Here is a 20128-nt window from a genome sequence, read left to right as displayed (position 1 = left end):
CCAGGTGGAGGATCCTTGTAGATGAGGCCTCTGTTTTACTTATGGTGGGGTTCTCCTTTCTCCCCCAGAAGTACCATATCCTGGTTCTGTAAAATATGAGCTGCTATTTATGCAGTGTGGTCCAGTCTAGACAGATCACTTAGCTGGATTGGCTGAAGCTGTTTGTGAGTTTTTTTTTTTCTCTGATTCAGGCTCTGCAGCACACATCACAGATCAACACTTGAAGGCAGCAGCTGTTTATCCAGATGACACAATGATCAGATTTGTCATGAAGAGGGATCCCAGCGTGGGCCATTTGCAGTTGACTGATACTGATAATCCAGTTGAGGTCTCTGTCAGAGGGCCTGTCAAAAGTTTTACCCAGGCTGATATAAAGAAAGGTGAGGATGAGTGTAGGTAATCATGGCAAGTAAAATATGGCTGTCCCTTTATGGGGAAGGATGATTTGAAAAAGAAAAGGGACAAGGAAGAAGGTAAGATAAGGTTGTTATAGTAGAATCAATAAGCAAGTATTAAAAAGTCTCTCTCAGCAGGAGAAAAAGAATAAAGAGAAAAAGCAATGAAACCTGAATCCAGGAGCTCTGTCAAGCTCCTGACAAATATAAGCAAGTTTATATTTGTCAGCCTGCTTCCAAACTGGGAGTTACGTGAAGTTACCTGTAATAAAGCACCTCTTTTCTCCTCTCCCTTTCTTCAGGGCAAGTGGTTTACAGTCACAAGAAGGGGGATCCTGGTGGAAATTTTGCCTTCGCCTTTGATGTGATCGACGCAGATGGCAACAGACTGATGGACCAGTTTTTTCATATTAATGTATTAGGTAAACGTAGTCTAAAGTTATGTTTTCATTGCTGCAAAGCTTTAAAGATGCCCATTCCACATGAACAGCAAATTAAGATGGAATTCCGGAGATGCACTTTTATTCTCTGTCATTTTGAAGGCCTTTGAAGTTTGGAGCACGGGGAGGATTTGTGGCTGCAAAGATTAGTTCCTTGGCCTCTGACAAACTTCACTGAAAATGACATAAGAATTCCCTGTAATGTCTTCATTCTGTTTAGATTGTCTTCAAGACATTACATTACTGTTCCCTCTGTTAATGACAAGTTCCAGAATACTCATTTTGAAATTATCACTCTGGGGGATTCCCTTCTGTTGATGGTGTATGTGACTATGCTGTCTTTTGCTTGTGAGCTAGTATCCAGTGGGAATAACACCAAGGAATGGAAAGAGACCATCTCTCCTAACTCTGCTTTGTATTTAACCCTTGCAGAGGACAGATTCCCCCCATCCATCATCACTAACACAGGGCTGGTCTTAGATGAAAACTCCGCAAAGAAGATCACAACACTGCAGCTCTCTGCCACTGACCAGGATAGTGAGCCAACCCAGCTCCAGTACAAGCTCACCAAACAGCCACAGCTGGGACACCTGGAGCATGCAGCCTCCCCGGGTTAGCAGGATGACATTTTGCTTGGTTGGGTGATCCTGACAGCAAAGCACTGCAGACCTCTTGAGTCCTAAAGATTCACTGCAGGAAAAATGAGCATGGAGGCAGCTACACAGAATTATGCTTCCTGTTAGAAATTGATGGCCGTTAGCTCAAAGAGCTGGAGGATAAGGTGCATGGAGGCACAGCAGCCTAATAATTGCAGATGAAGATATATTCAGCTGCTGAATGAATTTATATCCATGCCTTGCCTGGTGGACTTAGCAGATCAGTGCAGTGCACTGTGTGAATCTCCTCTTTCAGTACTGACTGCTGCTTCGGCATGACAGGCAAACCTTCAGCCTTCTCTGTGACCACAAGGAGTGCAGTGTTCTAAATAATCCATCCCCTAATGACCATGATAATAGAGCCCACTTTGGTGAACAGACACCTTCCTTTGTCTCCCTTGTGACCACAGTGCCCCTTGGTCCTTAAACTCCAGCCTCATCTTCAGCTATGCTCTGGAGAGGAGAAGGGGATTATGCAGTGAGTTCTTTTTGTGCCATGATGGATCTGCTAGCTAATGAAGTCTGGTAGTTCAGGGGGGTTTTGATTAATCCTGTGAAACTCAGAAAACAATTCCATGCAAATACGATCTGAATTTCAGAGTTGCTTTCCATGCTCAGTTATCCACAAAAAGTATGAGTATTGTATTCCTTTTTGCTGAATTAGTTTACAACTGTACTGTCATATAATATGTTCTTCTGATGTAGATTATGCTCACCTAAGATATATTTCTTCTTAGAATTAGAATTCTTAGAATTAGATTTCTCCTTGACAAGATATTAAAGTGTGTTTGCTGTGTTTTCAGGATGCAGTCAGTTCCGGTATAGCACAGTATCAGTGTATGGTTTGCCTCATAGCCTCACTGTGTAAGATGTACTCTGACACATGTATTGACAGAGTAGGAATAATGAATGAAAGATTTAAATAAGTATACTCCCCACTGGGAGAAAATTAAAAAGCAGTGCTTTTGTCTGAGTTGCAAACTAATTGATGGATCTGGTTCTTTTGAAATCTGAAATAGATGGATGAAGGATTTTATTCCCCTTGTTACTTAAGATGTGACAGTTGTGATTTCTGTGCTTTTTTGTGTCCACGATGGATAAAGGTAAAGGGTTGTACAATCTGAAAGAGTTGTTCTCATGATTTAAATGACTTAAACCTAAGGAGAGAGTTCTGGAGTGCTCAAAAGAGAACACAGCCCTTTAAAGCTAATGAGCTCAAGGGAAACCTTGGCTAATCAACCATTCCTGGGTCATTTATTTAAGCCAGATCTCTCTATCTTAGCTATGTGGGATAGTTGCCTGCAGCCATTTAACATGATAAACTAGCAAAAACATTTTTTCTGGGTTTTTGTTGTTGAGAAGAGCAGGAAAACTTGGCAAATGCAGCAGTAAGGGTTAAAGGCTTGAGTGCTTTTTAAAATGTGTTTTGGCTACCTTTCTGTGTGTGTCACACATGAGGACCTGTAAAAGTGTCAGTATAAATCAGTGTGGAAAATGGGATTTAATCTGTTCTACATGCTGGGGTACAAGAAGGGGAAAATAAAGCAGAGAGTTTGAGGACATTTTTGTAAGCTTTGAGGCTGGGAATCTTCTGCCCATAGTCAGTGGTGCCGTGGTTAGATCAATCCTTCATGGCAGTGAGAATGAAAGAAAAAAAGATTGAAACAGCTCCTATTTTTGCACCAGTTTTTCTCTTGTTCTATAACAAGCAGCTCATCCTGAATAAGGTGTGCCAGCAGTGAGAGGTGTTGTAAAGTCTGTGAAGAAGTTTATAGTTCTGTTTGTAGAAGTGCCTTTTTTCATTTACAAGTTGTTGAACAGAGTGTTTATGAGGTACAGCCTGAATTAGAGCATAGCAAGTGAAGACTGAACACTTATGGCTACTTATGTCCAACGCCTGCATTTTTTCCCTGCCTCGCTCTTTCTATATGCATTATCCCCTATTGTTTTTTTTCTAGGGAGAAAAATCAGTTCTTTCAGCCAGGCAGACTTGGCCTCTCACAGCATCCAGTATGTTCACACTAGTGACACTGAAAAGCATACAGATGCCTTCACCTTCTCTGTGTCTGATGGAACAAATGAGGTAGGTCCCAGCATGAATTTTCCCCTGAGTCTGAGCAGACTGTTGATTCTGTAGGATGTGCTGGGAGTCTGTTCTCCTTGTGTCCTGTCAAGAGAGAGATTCATGTAGCATAGGAAGTGAAAAAAGCCATGCATAAGCTTGTAATTTAGCAATAGTGGTTACTTTTCCCTGCTGTGAGAGATGTTATGTACCACAGGGAGAGTTAAGAGCTCTGTGAAGAGCAGCTACCTGAGGTGTAGGCCCATGAGATTGATTTACCAACGTCTGATTTTGTTTACCACTTGCTCATGGAGATCAGCTTTGATCCAGTGCATTGATAAAGCACCCCGAAGCACAGTTAGATCCTCAACTTTCCTACCTTCCTAATAGATCTGCTTCCAACTTTCTGAAAAGGAAAAATTGTAGTTGCAAATAGAGGGAAAGGAACAAAGTAGAGTGAGTGATGGAGAGAAAAGTGAGTGTCTACAAACGTCTCAGAAAGCAGAAGATATTAGTGGGGAGGGATAGAAGAGGTCATGTTTATGTGATCTAAGCTTAGAAGCTCATGTTCACTCACTAAATAACTCCAGAAGGAAGTGACCCAAACTCAGTGGGTCATTGTGGTTTCCTTACAGTGTTACTGTTTGAATGGAGTTGTGCTCTTGTTGAACTGAATTCATCAAGAGAGACTTTTCCTCTTGTTCCAGGTCAGCCAGACGTTTGACATCACCATAAACCCTGTGGATGATTCCTTACCTGTAGTGCAAAGCCTTGGGATGAGAGTTCAGGAAGGTGTGAGAAAAACCATCACAGAGTTTGAGCTTAAAGCAACAGATGCTGACACAAAGGTAAGGCTCCTCCCTCCCCTGCTCTGCTGCACATGCAGGCTATCAGAGAAGTGGGCTCGTGTTCAAAGAGAGAGATTACAGTGAGTGTCATCCCTCCCTGCTCATACCCCGTCTGATAACATCAAACAAGGAGCTTGTGGGAGGCCCAGTTTGTATATAAATAGATGAATGACTGAACAAGGCAAAGCCATGGCTTGAGAAATATGTGCTTCATCTGGGATATCTCTGAGACACATACAGCAAACCTGCATGCAAAATGTTTAGAAGTTATCATCAGAGCTAACCCTTGTCCCTCTCCAAACATGGTGGATTTGACCTGAGCTTAGATCTTGATACCAAGTTTATGCTTGGGACAGATGAAAATGGCATTTCCTCCTGCTCCTTCTGGATCTGGCTTTGGGGGAGAGATGAGGTCAGGCAGAGCTCAGGGTGAATCAATTCAGGGTCATCAGCTTTATCACCCTGTCTCCTTCGTGCAGGCTGAGGCAATTACATTCACAGTTGTGCAGCCCCCTCGACACGGCCTGATTGAACGCACCAGCAATGGGCAGCATTACCACCAAACCACCACCTTCACAATGGATGACATTTACCAGAACCGCATCAGCTACAGTCACGATGGAAGCAACTCGCTGAAGGATCGCTTTGCTTTCACTGTGTCTGATGGGACCAATCCCTTCTTCATTATGGAAGACGGGGAGAAAAAGGTAAAGGGACAAAGGGAGGTGAGAGAGACCACAGAAGTAGCTGATAGAAAGCTACCTCCTCTCAGAGGAGGCAGATTTGGCTGCCGCTACTCCACAGAAGATAAAGGCTGAACATTCTTGGTTATGTGATGCTTTATGCTTGTTCAGTGCTGTAACGGCAAGATTTGTGAATGCAGATTTGCTCTGGGATCTTGATCCTAATGAGGCAGAAAGGAAGCTAGGCTGAAAATATGGTGGCCAGGGCTCTGGCTCCCAAAGTAACAGCTGTCTCTCTGAAACTTTGTCAGGTTATGACAGCAGCACCACAGCGCTTCAGAATGGACATTCTCCCTGTGGATGATGGGACACCCAGGGTGGTCACCAACCAGGGTTTGCAATGGCTGGAGTATGTGGATGGCAAGGTAACTGGTTGTCTGGGTTTGGATTAGATTGTTTCTCAAGTTGTTTCAGAAGACGGAACTTCACAGGAGAACATTGTGATCCTTTGGCATTTTTGTTGTTGTGATAGACTGCAAGAGCCCCTCTGTGTTCTTGGAAAAGACAGAGATGTGCAGGGATGCCTGCACTGCAGCTCCGTTGGCTAATCCAGACAACGTGGCTCCAGAGCACAAAATTACTTCCTTCCCTTACATCAGTAGGCTTTTGTACAGGCTGTTTGTTTGGCTCAGTACAGCTCCTGCCCACCTTACCAGGCAGAGATGTCCTGGCCCTTGTCTCTTCTCCCCAGGGCAGTGTATCTTCAGTTTTGCTGATGGCAAGGAATCTGTGATTATGTGCTGCAACAGCTGCACTGAAGATGTATGGCTTTCAAGATACAGGAATTTCTTGCTGTGGCATGCCTTTGTTTTACTGAAGTCTAAGCAAAACCACAGGGAATGTTATCTTGTGCTCATTTTTGAGGACTCACTGTTAACTGAAAACTTCAATTCTTCCTATGAAAAAGAGTTCGAAGGCACTGCATTAGGAAACTGCATTAAGAAATGGCTTTCTCAGCTCAAATTCCTGACTTCAGTAAAAGCAATCCTATGGTCTCAAGCAGTTGAATTCTCTCTCTTATTTTCTCCTGCTTTTAAAGGTGTTTTCTTTTTAAAGAGAGAGCAAAATGTGGTGGAACTGAGGGACATATCTTCGAAGTCATTTGAAAGTGGGTTACTGTAAGCTGACTAACGCAGCATGAACTGTCCTGAGTGCAACGTTAAAATCGAGACTGTTTGCAAATGCTTTTGTCGAGGTCAGGGCTCACCTCAGCATCATTGAGTCCATGGAGTGATGGTTTCCAGTTGAAACTGGAAGACTTGTCATAGCTTTTAGCCTCAACTAGGGCTTGGCAGTGTGCTTTGAATTTGCTTTTCTTTGAACCAGATGTTTTTTAATTATTATTATTAAGCCAGATCTGAGGCAGAATTTGAGTCCTTCCTATGCTGTCAAACTTCATGTGGGGTGTAGCTAAGGACTCCTCAGCCTCTGTGTGTCCGAGGCCACTCTGTTCTATGCTTTTAAACGTCCCTCATGGAGAACTGCAGGATGGTAGATCTTTTTGGATGACTGGTTAAAAAGACTTGCACTGCTTGATCTTCACAGTTTAACTCCATTGGTTTGGCTTTAATCCAGGCAACCAATCTAATCACTAAGAAGGAATTACTGACCACGGATCCCGACACAGATGACAAACAGCTGATCTATGAGATAACAAATGGTCCCAGGAATGGTTATGTGGAGAACAAGCTGAAACCAGGAACAGTTGTGACCACGTTTTCTCAAGGTATGGAAGATGGGCTATGTGTTGTTGCTTTCTTCCTTCAGCTGCTTCAATTTGTCAAAATAGCCTATATATGGGGGAAGAAATGGTGGGAGGGACGAAGACGAGGAGTAAAATCATATTACTGACTAGAGGGTAGACTCACTACCTGATCAGGAGAGTGGTGCTCTCTTTTGAAGTCTCCAAATTTTGTCCAAAAATAAGAAGTGAACTTAATCTTGTTGATTGCAGAAATCCTGTAATTTTTGCCATCCTGTGTCCTGTAATATGCCCTCCTTCTCCAGGTTAGAGCTAGAGGCTTGGTTTGGGACATAATAGGTTGTAGATTTTGCATGTGATCCTAAGGTCAAGGAGATGTTTATCCAGCAGTGCAAAGTCAACAGCATGTAAAAAGTTCACTCTTCCGGGACGGTGGGTCCTCCATTAGCAACAAGAGGTGAGAGAGTAACTCTGCTTCCTACTCACTGTGCTCTTTCTCATTGCTCCCTCCACCCTCCCCCAGGCAGGATGAGTGTGAACAGGCAGCACAGCCTTTAGCATTTCTGGTACTGCAGTTTGCAGAGCCTTGCGCCGTGCTGCACAAGGTCCTGTACAAATGCAGTCAGCAGTTCTTTGTCATCAGCCAACCAAGCCTGGTGTCCTGTGTGCTCAGGGAAAAAAAAGGGGAAAAATAAAAAGGGAAAAAAAGAGGAAAAGACCTATGTTATTTTAGAGCTGGAACCATCTCAGCAGTGAGAAGCCCTGCTAGGACATTCCAGCTTATGGAAAAGAGCTGAAACCTGCTGCACAAGCAAATTCATATTCCGTGCATTTCATCAAAACTGCTTTAAATTTACCTTATTTTTAAATATTGCAAATAAAGACTAGACAAGGAGATGACTTGTTGTCTCTTTTAGGCTGGCTTTTGCTACAGATAGGATGTGGAAGTTAGCACGTAGCAGCATAAATGGCCTGTGGAGATCCTGATGCTGTGGCTGTGTGGCTGCACATCTGTGCTGCTCACTTATAAAGTGCTCATGTTCTGCATGGGCTCATTGGATGTCTCCTCCCACAGAGGATGTGAACCAGGGCCTCATTCGGTATGTGTTGCATGAGGAGAAGGTTCAGGAGACTACAGACAGTTTTCAGTTCCTCGTGAAGGACAGCAAACCCAATGTGGTCCGTGGCAACATCTTCCACATCCAGTGGTCTCTCCTCAGCTTTACATACAGCAGGTAAAGGGCATGGGGCTTACAGCATTCTGCTGACAGATTCGGTGGGGCAGGCAGAACTCTAATATGTGATGGGCCCACAACATGAGAATAGAATTCTGGGGCAGTTACCATCAAATATGCCTGTTTCCTGATGCCTGGTCAGGACTGAGGACTTGCTATTGCACCACACACAGCAGTCATGCTGCTGATTTGTAGGTGTGTTGGGAGAGCCAACCACATGTTGGTTGAGTGAGCAGAGGGGCCTGCTGGTGCTGGGTTACACCCTGGAGCAGGATTGCTGAATAGCTGACATCTGTCCAAGTCCCTGGTTGTTTGCATCCTGTGGATTTTCTGTGCAGACAACAGTCAGCTTGAGTTTGTTGGTGTCAGTATAAACACATAGTTTGCTCTCCAGCCTGAGCATCTTGCCCGTGTTCCTGTAGGATGCCAGTGCCTTCAGCTTGTGCGTTAAGTAGTGTCTGTTATTTGTCTCTGCTCAATTTCCAGCTACAACGTCAGTGAGAGTGCTGGCTCTGTGAGCATCACCGTGCGGCGGATTGGTAACCTCAACCAGTATGCCATTGTCTTGTGCCGCACGGAGCAGGGAACAGCCACTTCCAGCTCTGGTTCACAGTCTGGAGAGCAGGACTATGTGGAGTACGCAGGGCAGGTAGGCTGGGGATGGGGGCAGAGGAGGGAAGAACCAACTCAACACTCTGTCTGTACGTACTGTCACTGGAGTGACAGTGAAGGCAGGGCACACTGGGAAACTGGTGGAGAGCAGCAGCTTGCTTCTAATCATTATGGCTAAGCTTGTAAATTGGGTTATGTTTTCTCCTGTTCCCCAGTATGGAATGCCTGGATATTGCTGTTATGATTTTTTTTTTTTTTTACCCTGACAGCTTCCTTGTGTTGTGTGATTGATGCGTAGAGAGGGTGAGAAGGATGGAGAAGCAGGGCCCAGCACTTTGAAGTTGAAGCATGATGTGAATTGAATCATTTCTGTGCTTCTTGGACGGCTGAAAAGTGATGCAGCTGTCAGCTAAATCATCAGTCTGCATTTAAACACAGTAGCGTCTATAATACTTCTTCTAGAAAAGCATTTGAGTTGGAAGAATACTCTTGTTACATTGTTCCTACAATTGGTCATTGTAGCTGTTGGGCCTGAGCTTCCCATTCATGTTTTGTGTTTTTTCCTGTTCCTCCAGGTGGAAACATAGTGCAGTGCTGTGTGTTTTCTGCTTAGGCAGCTCTCTTTTTGCCTTTATCTCCAGGAGCTGAAACTCCTGAAGATTTGGCTGCACAGTAGTTGTATATATAGTTGTTAGGACTTTTCTCTGACTCCAGCCATTTCTTTCTCCACAATCCTTAAAACAGAGACACCAAGATTTTGTGAAGAATTCCACTGTCTTCTCAGTGCTGTGCATGGGATTGTTACCTCCATCCTTTCACTTTATTTTCTTTATGCAGTTAAGGACTGCATTAATCATCCTCAGCAAAGCACTGGGAATTTATAGTCACATCTTTTTACCCGGAGGCTCCTTGGAAACTTTCAGAAAACCCACTTTTCCTCCTGATTAACTCTTTCTCTCTTGTCCTGCACTGTGTAAATTCCTGGGTTTTACAGCTGTTGCTAATCTGATAGAAGTGTTGCCATAACTTTGAGCATATTTCAGCAATACTTTTTCAGTTTAAGGAACTTTTGTGGCCAAGAGTGAAGTTCACAACGTGCTCATTCACGGGACCTCTGTGGCTTGTGAAGTTTATAGTCCCTGTGATTTTAAGATTCCCAGTAGAACTGATAAAAACATTAAGGGGACTATTTCCTTTTTGAAAGATAGTGTGCTTGCCTGGATAGGAATGTCACTTAGAGTCATGCAAAAGTCCAAAAGCATGACTGAGAGCAGAAGGCCTCAGGGCTTGCCTACACACTGCATTTGCTGCTGCCTTTGACCTCTCCTAGTCATTTACCGTTGGCTAAGGTTGGTGTGTAGTGCTGCATGCGCAGGGTGTGTACCTGAGGAAAGGGTAAGGCAGAAGGGGCAGGAAATTTTCAGTCTCCTGCAGACCACTTGCTGCCTTCCAGGTGCAGTTTGAGGAGCGGGAAGACACCAAGGCCTGCACCATAGTCATTAATGATGACGACGTCTTTGAGAGCACCGAGAGCTTCACTGTGGAGCTCAGCATGCCAGCCTATGCTCTGCTGGGGAACATCACCCAGGCCACAGTCACCATCACAGACACTGAGGATGAGCCCATGCTGCAGTTCGACAGGAAGACGTACCACGTCAGCGAGAGCGCTGGGTTTCTCTCTGCGCCTGTTGAAAGGAAAGGTGGGTTGAATCTGAACCCACCCCGCCAGAAGGTGGATGAGGAGCCCTGGAGATGATAGCCAAGAGGGGACAGGGAGACATGAGGCACCTGTGGACAGGCTGTGAGGTAGCTTTGTGGTACAACTCAGAAGGCAAGAAACAACACATGAGAGGTGGCTTAATTTTTTTTATTCCCCAGCTCTGCTTTTAAGATTCACCAAACAAGTTAAAGCTCCCTGCTCTTGAATCATCTTTCCTCTCAGCATGAGCGGACCTTTGTATTTATTTACTGCTTCTCTGTGATCTAGATACCATGTTTTGTATGGACCCTATCACTGTGCCCTACGTTCTTTCATAGGCAAGTGCCAAAGTGCCATCTTCGTAGTAACCAAGAGTCAGATTTGGAGTGTGCCTGGAAGTGAGGCCTCAGGCAGCTTTGGTGCAATTTTAGGCACAGGGCTGGTGTTCTTCCCACTTTCTGTAGCAAATGCCACTTTAATATTTAAGTCAACATCTGATTTCCTTTACCAAATAGAGTATTTCCATAAAGTTACATTTTTTTCTGTTGCATTTTAGGAGATGCTGGCAGCACTGTGTCTGCTGTCTGCTACACCGTCCCCAAATCAGCCAAGGGAAGCAGCCTTTATATGCTGGAGTCTGGCTCCGACTTCAAGTCCCGAGGGATGACAGATGACAGCCGCATAGTTTTTGGACCAGGTGTTACCATGTCGACATGTGATGTTATGCTGATCGATGACAGTGAATATGAAGAAGAAGAGGAGTTTGAGATAGTATTGGCTGATGCTTCGGAAAACGCATGCATTGGCAGCCGGGCTTCAGCCAGCGTCTTCATCGGTGGTCCCAATGATGCCTCAACAGTGTTCCTGGGGAATGCCACGTTCACTGTCAGCGAGGCTGCAGGTGAAGAGTGTTAGGAGCTTTCACTAGGATGAGATATCAGAAAGTGTGATTTGCAGCACAGCAGCAGCATAATATAACATCTGTGAAAGATTATAATATTTCCTTCCTGCCCTGAGTGGGGAGGGCTGAGAGTTGTTCTCTGTGACAGCCTGTGTTCCATGAGGGGCAGCAATGATGGAAAAAGCGCCCGCTGAAGATTGAGGAATGTTTTTTGTTGTATGAGCCTGTTTTCTGATCTTGATTGTCTCTCACGATGCAGGAAACATTGAAATTCCAGTCCTGCGTCACGGACCTGATCTTTCAACCCCCACCTCAGTGTGGTGTGCCACTCGGACATCAGACCCTCCATCTGCCAGTCCAGGAGTTGATTATGTCCCCAGCTCCAGAAAAATAGAGTTCAGGCCAGGCAAGACAGAAGAGGTGAGGAACCACTTAGTCTCCTGATGAGCGTGCTCTGTCTGAGGATGCTTCTTCTCTCATGTATGTACACGCTCTGTATTTGCCATTTCACCACTTTGAAAATCCTCTGGAGGCCACGTGAGAATTGTAAATGAAACTGCTATGCAGATTCCCATCAGATTAGCACTCCAGCTAGAAAAGATAGTCAGACCGCCTCTCCTCGGATAAAGGTCTCTTCCCTTTTCTCTGAACTGATATTCCCAGTTTATCTAGAACATTGTTGCTATTGATTAGCAATGTTAGAAGAGACGTGACATAATTTCAGCTTTAGACAGCCAAAAACAAATGCCAGAAAGGATGACAGTTTCACATTTTTGAAGGTGGGACTTCTGCTTTCCTTCTAGTTCTGCACTCTGACAATCCTGGATGATGCTCAGTACCCAGTGATAGAAGGGCTGGAGACATTTGTTGTTTATCTCAGCTCACCCCATGGAGCTGAGCTGATAAAGCCCTTCCAAGCAATTGTGGCCATTAATGACATCATCCAAGATGGTAAGTTGTCTACTGCAGTTCTGTCTGGTCCGCCTCACCTCTTAACACTTGCATGCAGCAAGAAGCTAGTTTAAGTGAGGTTACTCCTAGGTCTGATTTAACCTGTTTTCCTGGGATCCTCTCGTTCCATTTGGATGCCCTGTATCTGTCCATGCATCACTGTCCACATGAGCTTGGAGACTTCAGAAGTGCAGAACATGAATTCTGCAGTAGCATTCACTCACTTTCAGCCACGCTCCTCTGCACAGAGCTCCATCCTCATTCATGCTTTCTATGGACTGAAGTCTCTCTTAACGATGTGAGGATGTTTCATCTCCTGATTCCGTTGTTTCTCTTCATTCCTCTCCTCTCATCTCCTATTTTTGTTCCTCTCTCATGTTTGCTTCTTTAAGAACAGCACACACTGTATAATCTAACTTTGTAGTAGTCCTTTATGCTGCTATAGCTAAATCTTCTCTATCTGTCTACAGACAGTAGGATAATGCTTTGAGACCTAGCACGTATTTCAATACTGAGTCCTCATGTAATCCCTTTTTGACATGCCCACAAACACAATCCCTGCACTGCCAGACCTGTCTTGCTCTTCAGCACATTGGAAAAGCACCACAGTGTTAGAGAAGGAGCAGGTATCAGGAGCCACTGAAATAAGTGATTTAAAGGCAATGAATAGGGGTATCTTTTTGCTGAAGTGCTGTGGGGTCAGCCAGCCCTGTGCTCTTAGGAAGGCAGATAGCAGTCATAATCACTTGTTAATTTGAAATTAAATCCTTTACTGAGACATAATAAAGCTGCCATTTCGTTCTTTGTCTGTCAGACTGTGCAGCAATTCTCCAAGGGTGTATATGCCTTGATCACTTCCCGGCACTGTGGATCTCATTCATCAGTCTGGGATTTCAGCATTGCCTGAATTTTATTTTTTTTTTTTTTTTCCTCTTTGTGCAGTACCAAGCATGCAGTTCACCAAGGATGTGTTCACAGTGAGGGAAAAGGAGGGTGCACTACACATCCCCATCTTCCGCACTGGCGACCTGAGCTATGAGTCCTCTGTGAGGTGCTACACCCAGAGCCATACAGCAGAGGTCATGGAGGACTTTGCAGAGAGGAGAAATGCAGACGAGTCCCGCATCACTTTCTTGAAAGGGGAGAAGGTGAGCTGAACCTAGCTTACAGGGAGAGTGAAGAATGACTGAGAGGAGTAGTGCAGATCTCATCCTTGGCTCTGCATTGTTAGAAGGAGCTGATAGTGGCTGTCAGAACTGGTTTTGTAGATGCTTATGGTCATAAATCCTTCTGGTTCTGGAAATATGACTTGTCTCTGAATGAAGGTCTTTGTTTCATAACAAAGCTGGTTAAGATGTGAAATGCAAATCCTCTGTCAATCAGACTCAGGATTGTTGTAGCAAACAAGGATGGATTTGTGGAAGTGGATGTTTTCTGTACTCTGTCTTGTCATGTAATTGTGTTTCTCCACACAGAGTAGCCTTAAAAATAGAAGGGTGCCTCTTCTGACAGTACTCAGACTGACAGTACTCAGACATTAAATCCAGACAGTGAGGAAACAGGGTAATCTTCTAGTGGCTTCAGGGAATGTATTATGTCTTCTGTTATCTCCTCTTCACTTGGCTTTAGGTGAAAAACTGCAGTGTTTATATCAGTGATGACTCTGCCTTTGAACCAGAGGAGCAGTTCCATGTCTATCTTGGTAGTCCGCTTGGAAACCATTGGAGTGGAGCTAGGGTTGGGAAGACAGACATGGCAACTGTGACCATCACCAATGATGAAGACGGTAAGAGAGTAGGCTCAGCAAGGTTGTGGGAGCTGTAGTGTAGGGTACTGTTCCAAGGCTATCAACACAGTCACATCGAACTCATTCTCTAATTAGATGAACACCTTCAATCACATGGTTCCAGCAGATCTATTCTGTTATTTCTTATGGAAATACCAGTTTGTCTGCTGGAGAACTACAGACTTGTACGCTGGACCGTCACGTGGTCACTTGTGTGGGGGCTTTGTGCACTGTTCTAATCGTATGGGAGAGATCAAATAACACCCAATGTGATTCAGTTTGTCCCAAGCCCCTGCAATTGCATAGACCACAGCTGTGCTTCTCCTGGGAGATGCTGCCTTTTTTCCAGTGTCTCAGCCTGGAGAGATCCACGAGGAAAGAAGGGGGCCGCCAGGGGTGATGTGGAATGGAGGCTATAGTGCCACTGCATGGAATGGATTGATGAGTACATATGGTTCCATGGAAGTCAGGGGCGTAAGATTTGCGTGCCATCCTCTGAAGCCCAAAGCATAGGAATGGAGCTTTACCCTACTCCTTGCCCTAGTTCACATCCAACCCTTACAGCTGCAGCTTTGGCCCCTGCTTTGAGGAGCCCCCTGCTCTGAAGACATGTAGATACAGTCTAAAAGGAGCTGGGCTTGGCTCAGTCCTGTTGCTGAGTACATTTAGTTCATTTGTAAACAGCTGCTGCGCAGATGTGGGGTTTTTTTCTTTACTGCTGTTTCTTTATAGCACCCACTATTGAGTTTGAAGAAGCTGCATACCAAGTACGGGAGCCACCTGGACCAGAGGGCATCACTGCTTTAAATATCAAAGTTGTCCGGAGAGGGGATCAGAACAGGACCTCAAAAGTGCGCTGTAGCACTCGTGATGGCTCAGCTCAGGCTGGAGTGGATTACTACCCCAAGAGTCGAGTGCTCAAATTCAGCCCAGGTAAAGAGTTCTTGGAGGGGAGGTCGGAGCTGGTGGTGTCACCAGAGACATTTAGTGTGTATTGGGAAGGAGCACTGAAGAGAAACATTAGATTTGGACAAAGAGACTTTTTGTATTAGACTTGCAACACAGCACCAGTTTAACTGCTCCTACTGAAGTAAACTGCATGAACTGTAAGAATAATATACCTTTAGATTTAGGGGTTTAGATTTGGTTTGGAATTGGTTCTTGGGTTCTTCACAGTATTTGTGGGAGAAAAGACAGTTCTTCAGTGCTACAAGTGGGGTGTAAAACTTTTCCCCTTTACTGACAACAAATGTAACATCATTCTTTTCCAACCTTAGTGTTCTGTGATTTCCCCACTCCCCTTGCTGTCTTAATCATTCTCAGGTCAAACACCTCAAAGTAGAGGTTTTTCTCTGAGCACCAGTGCTCTCTGCTCAAAATGCGGAGTGCTCAGCTGCTATCCAATCAGGAGAGCAGTGACAAAGAGGGAATGAAATCCTAGAGGTAGAGAGCTCTTTACTGAGCAGGCAATAGATAATTAAGGAGACAGAAAGATGATTGAGATTTCTGCTTGCTGGAATTAACAGTACATGAAAAGATGGGAACCATCTCAAATCTTGCTTTGTTTTCTCTTGTATACATTCTATCACTTGATTTGTTTTGTTTGTGGTTTTCTGGGGTTATTTTTCTGTTTTTGTTTTTGTTTTTTTTTGTGGTGGTGATGGGTTTTTTTTGGCTTTTTTTTTTTTGTAATGTATTTCAAATATACTACATGAGAACTTATTTTTAAAAGTGTGATTCTCCCAGGCTGCAGTCCTATGTGCTGCTACAGCTATAGTTTTGTGATGCAAACAGGCTGATCTGTTGGATGAAGAGCCCTCAGAACAGTCCTCTGTACTAGAAGCACTGGGTATCTGGCAGAGCAGTCCTTGGAGATTCAGCAGAGATCTTTCACTAAGAGAATAGACCGTGTTGCTAAGGCAAAAGCTGTCACAAAACAGTTCTGCCTGCTGGTATTAGAGAGAGTAGAGATGCTCACTGCAGAGGTGGGATATTCTTCGGATCATAGACTTTTACTACAGACAGCTAATATAAGACAGGCATTATTAATCTTCAGATGGCATCTGCTAGTATATTTATCACTTGATCAATCAGATCAGTTGTCATAGTTAAAGTTTTATGTATAAACTCCTGTGTGGAAAAGGCTAAATTATTAGTAGTAATAAGTGGAAATAAAATTTATAGCATGTATTTTATCAGTGTATTTCAGTGGCCACGGCATAGATGAGTTCTGCTTTTTTTTATGAGAGCTTCAGAGCAATTTCCAGTGATGAATTCTGTTTCTCTTGCATTTACTCTCACAGGTGTGGACCACATCATGTTTAAGGTGGAGATTATGTCCAATGAAGACCGGGAATGGCACGAGTCCTTTTCTCTGGTGCTGGGTCCAGATGACCCAGTGGAAGCTGTTCTCGGAGATACCAGCACTGCAACAGTGACTATTTTGGATCAGGAGGCATCAGGCAGCCTGATTCTGCCAGCACCTCCTGTGGTGAGTTGCCCATTGCAATGAATGTGATTTAGTATGCTTCAAGTACAGACTCAGAACTCTTGTGCAGTTTCTGAAAAAAACATTAAGAGCTGCAATGATGGAACAGGCTGAGTGAGTGGGAAGGATTGCCTGTCGTGCTACTCCCGTCAGACCCAGGCGTATGCTCCTATCTTGCATCTATACAGGTTGTCTCCCTGGCTGATTATGACCGTGTGGAAGAAGCGACGAAGAACGGTGCTAAGAAATCCCCTTCTCCAGGCTATCCACTCATCTGTGTCACTCCCTGTGACCCTCACTTCCCCACATTCATGGTCATGAAGGAGCGCTGCAGCGAGGCTGGGATCAACCAGTCTTCCATACAGTTCAGCTGGGAAGTAGCAACCCCCACAGATGGGAATGGGGCCAGGTCGCCTTTTGAAACCATCACTGACAACACACCATTCACCAGCGTCAACCATAAGGTGTGTGGCTAGATACTGGTGTGGCCAAGCTACAAAAGCATGTGGTGTAAGTCAGCAGAGGGCTTGGAATAGCACTGTCAATGTGTGTGTTATGTGATCATGCACCTGTGAAGTCTGGCACTTGAAAAAATGGTTGTGCTTGAGCGGGGAGCGCAATGCTCTGATGTGATCTGGAATACCAGCTTTTGCCTGCAGGGTTGTCTGCTTTCTCCCCATCCTGCTCAAGTCGAAGGAAAGGCATCACTCTGTTAGTTTGGCCTCTGTTAGTCCAGGCACTCATTTTGCTGCCTTGCTCCATGTGTGGTCTCAGGCCTCTCTGTCCCTGGACTGTTCATATCCTGCCCCACAAGCAGAATTACTGTTTTCCTCTGGGGATTTTCCTGAGTTCTCCCAACTGTGGTGTCTCAGCTCTTTTCAAGCATTTGGGTCTGTTTCTAGATGATGCATACTCAGGTATGAATGGTGTATGCTTTGGTTACACAGAGATTAAAATCTCAGATTTGTGAGTTAGTATGAAATATGAAGGCCTCTTTAGAGAAACATTTTTCTTCTGGCTTCAGAAAATTTAGCACTGTTTCACTGAGCCTACAGGAAACAGCTATGAACACTCAGACATTTGAGCAAATCCCTGGAGGCAGGGCATAGGTAGACCTTTGCAGGTCAGGTTCCCTCTTCCCTCTTCCCTTTCCATCACATGTATGGGCAGACTTAAGCATCTGTAATGCACCCAGCATATTCAGGCACCTTTCAGAGCTGCAACATCAACTAGAGAGGCAGACACTGGCATGCACATACTACTATTTTGCCTGTATGCAGTTGTCTGTCTCACATCTGTGCTGCTTCAAAACTCCAGGACAAAGTGTTATTGTGACTTGGAGAGATGTCGCCGTGCTGGTGCATTTGACCCAGGAGCACACTGCTCTCTCCTTGCTCCCTCCAGGTGCTGGATAGCATTTATTTCAGCCGGCGGTTCCACATTCGCTGTGTGGCCAAGGCTGTGGACAAGGCTGGCCATGTGGGCACCCCCTTGAGGAGCAACGCAGTTACTATAGGGACAGACAGTGCCATCTGTCACACTCCTGTGGTCGCTGGGACGGCTCGAGGCTTCCAGGCACAGTCGTTTGTTGCCACTCTGAAATACCTGGATGTCAAACACAAGGAGCATCCCAACAGGTATAAATCTGGAATAGAGCACAGTCCTTTGCCAGGTCTTTTGGGGTGACACAGCTCGCCTGAGAGTTGCCGCTGCCAGGCTTACCGTGTCTCCTCTGCACTGATGTGTGGCATGGGGCTCCCATGCCTGCTAGCACTGCTTTTTCTGCTTCTCATCCACTCTTTGTTTCAGGATCCACATCTCAGTTCAGATTCCGCACCAGGATGGTATGCTGCCCCTCATCTCCACCCTGCCCCTACACAATCTGCATTTCCTGCTCTCTGAGTCTATCTACAGACACCAGCATGTCTGCTCGAACCTGGTCACCATCAGAGACCTTAAAGGCATCTCAGGTAACCTTTAAAGTCAGCTTTTATTTGCACAACAAGGGAGTACGGAGAAACCAGTAACAGTAATGCACAGCAAGCTCTGTCTTCCTTTGGGCTCATTTGATATTATGGAAATAATAATTCCTGTAATAAATAACCTTCCTGTGCTAATGCAGTGATGCTCTGTTGTAACAGAGTTGCTCTGTTAAAAATGAGGTACTGCACAGGAATGTTTAAACTATAACAGGGCTAAGCAGCATTGCTGCTTGAAGAGGCTGTAGGTTCACATCATGTTGCTGATGTTCTGCTTTTCAAACCTGTTCTGTGATATCCGTGTGGATAGAGGGGAATCCACAGGAAATCTGCGTCACTGAGCTCTGCAGTCTGGCAAGAAGCAGCAGCAAGAGCAAGATCATTGCTAGGGGAAATGCCAGAGCTGGAAAGAATACACAGTTTATGTCTCACATTCGGGGCAATGTGAGGGCATAGGGTTGTTGCTCTATGGAGGGCAAAGGGTTGTTGCATTTCACTCTTCATTTCATGCTCAAGCTGTTCTATCTTTAAGCTTAAAATTTAACTTCACTCTTTAATTAATAGGTTTATAAGCTTGCTTTTTAAGATTGTTAGCGCATTCCTGTAACGTTTTCACCCTTGAAGATCCGTGTATGTTCAGTTTGACCTCTAGGGTGATGGAGAGGAGATATTAAGTCCTCAATATACTAAAAATCACTGACATGACTTGAGAATGCGAGTGGGGCTTCAGTGCACAGCTCAAACTCTTTAAGGTCTGAAGGCCTTGTATCTCTTACTCCCAGAGGCAGGATTCCTTGATGAAGTGATATACGAAAGCATTGTTCTCGGTCCTGGTTATGACCGCCCTTACCAGTTCGACCCCACAGTGAGAGAGCCAAAGACAATCCAGCTGTACAAGCACCTCAATCTGAAGAGCTGCATATGGACCTTTGATGCCTATTACGACATGACTGAATTAATTGATGTCTGCGGAGGCTCTGTAACTGCTGACTTCCAGGTAAGATGGCATATCCTGAACTTTTCGTGTCATCCAGATCCTTGTCCATTCTATGGCAGACCTCCACTGTGTGTTCATGAATACTTGCTTGGTATTTCTGCTGTTCTGCTCTGTACAGCTGAAGCACATTTTTTTCCTCCTTTACCAAGAGAAAAACAGTATTTGTGAAATACACATAATTCATTTATTTTTATTGGGATAACGTAGGTTTTATTCTTTTACTCTCTAGAGTGCTTTTTTTCCTAACATAAGGATATCCTGGAAATAGAAAACATTGAGACCTGCATTCTATTCTTTTACAACTATTACCATATTCTTCGCCCATGTGAAAGAGCAAAGAACAGAGCAGAGGCCATATTCAGTGGAGAGAAGCCATAGAAATTTTGAAGTAATTCCTTAATTAATTACCGTCACATCAAAAGCCAGAAATGTTCTCTTGTAAAATAGTGGTTTCACGACAAACATGTGTTGCACTGCCCTCTCATGGACAGATTATAAATGTCCATCTCACTCAGATGAGTGTCATCTGCATTAGATTCTTCAGTTGAATTTCCAGTCAGAACATTGTGGCCAACACAATCTATTTTAATTTCTGCTAGTCTGGAATATTTTGTTAACTTCCCTTTTATAGCTC

The 20128-nt window shown here is 44.6% G+C and overlaps 1 protein-coding gene across 1 annotated transcript in view; it reads left to right on the top strand.

Moving 5' to 3' along the window:
- The window catches only part of FRAS1 (Fraser extracellular matrix complex subunit 1), a 164167-nt gene that overhangs the window by 135827 nt on the left and 8212 nt on the right, over window positions 1–20128 (top strand). The window contains exons 44-65 of the mRNA XM_031607476.2: window positions 192–380; window positions 698–817; window positions 1268–1447; window positions 3450–3574; window positions 4261–4401; window positions 4881–5108; window positions 5396–5509; window positions 6720–6870; window positions 7922–8081; window positions 8568–8730; window positions 10147–10393; window positions 10949–11293; window positions 11553–11713; window positions 12097–12244; window positions 13187–13392; window positions 13874–14030; window positions 14763–14963; window positions 16334–16521; window positions 16707–16982; window positions 17923–18155; window positions 18328–18488; window positions 19280–19494. Coding sequence (XP_031463336.2) covers window positions 192–380; window positions 698–817; window positions 1268–1447; window positions 3450–3574; window positions 4261–4401; window positions 4881–5108; window positions 5396–5509; window positions 6720–6870; window positions 7922–8081; window positions 8568–8730; window positions 10147–10393; window positions 10949–11293; window positions 11553–11713; window positions 12097–12244; window positions 13187–13392; window positions 13874–14030; window positions 14763–14963; window positions 16334–16521; window positions 16707–16982; window positions 17923–18155; window positions 18328–18488; window positions 19280–19494 — 4109 coding nt within the window. The remainder of the gene's footprint in view (window positions 1–191; window positions 381–697; window positions 818–1267; window positions 1448–3449; window positions 3575–4260; window positions 4402–4880; window positions 5109–5395; window positions 5510–6719; window positions 6871–7921; window positions 8082–8567; window positions 8731–10146; window positions 10394–10948; window positions 11294–11552; window positions 11714–12096; window positions 12245–13186; window positions 13393–13873; window positions 14031–14762; window positions 14964–16333; window positions 16522–16706; window positions 16983–17922; window positions 18156–18327; window positions 18489–19279; window positions 19495–20128) is intronic.

Source organism: Phasianus colchicus, chromosome 4, assembly GCF_987193195.1.
Source record: "Phasianus colchicus chromosome 4, bPhaCol1.hap1.1, whole genome shotgun sequence".
Lineage (NCBI taxonomy): Eukaryota > Metazoa > Chordata > Aves > Galliformes > Phasianidae > Phasianus > Phasianus colchicus.
Note: the sequence above shows the minus strand (reverse complement) of the source record. Positions and strands in the feature narration are given on the sequence as shown.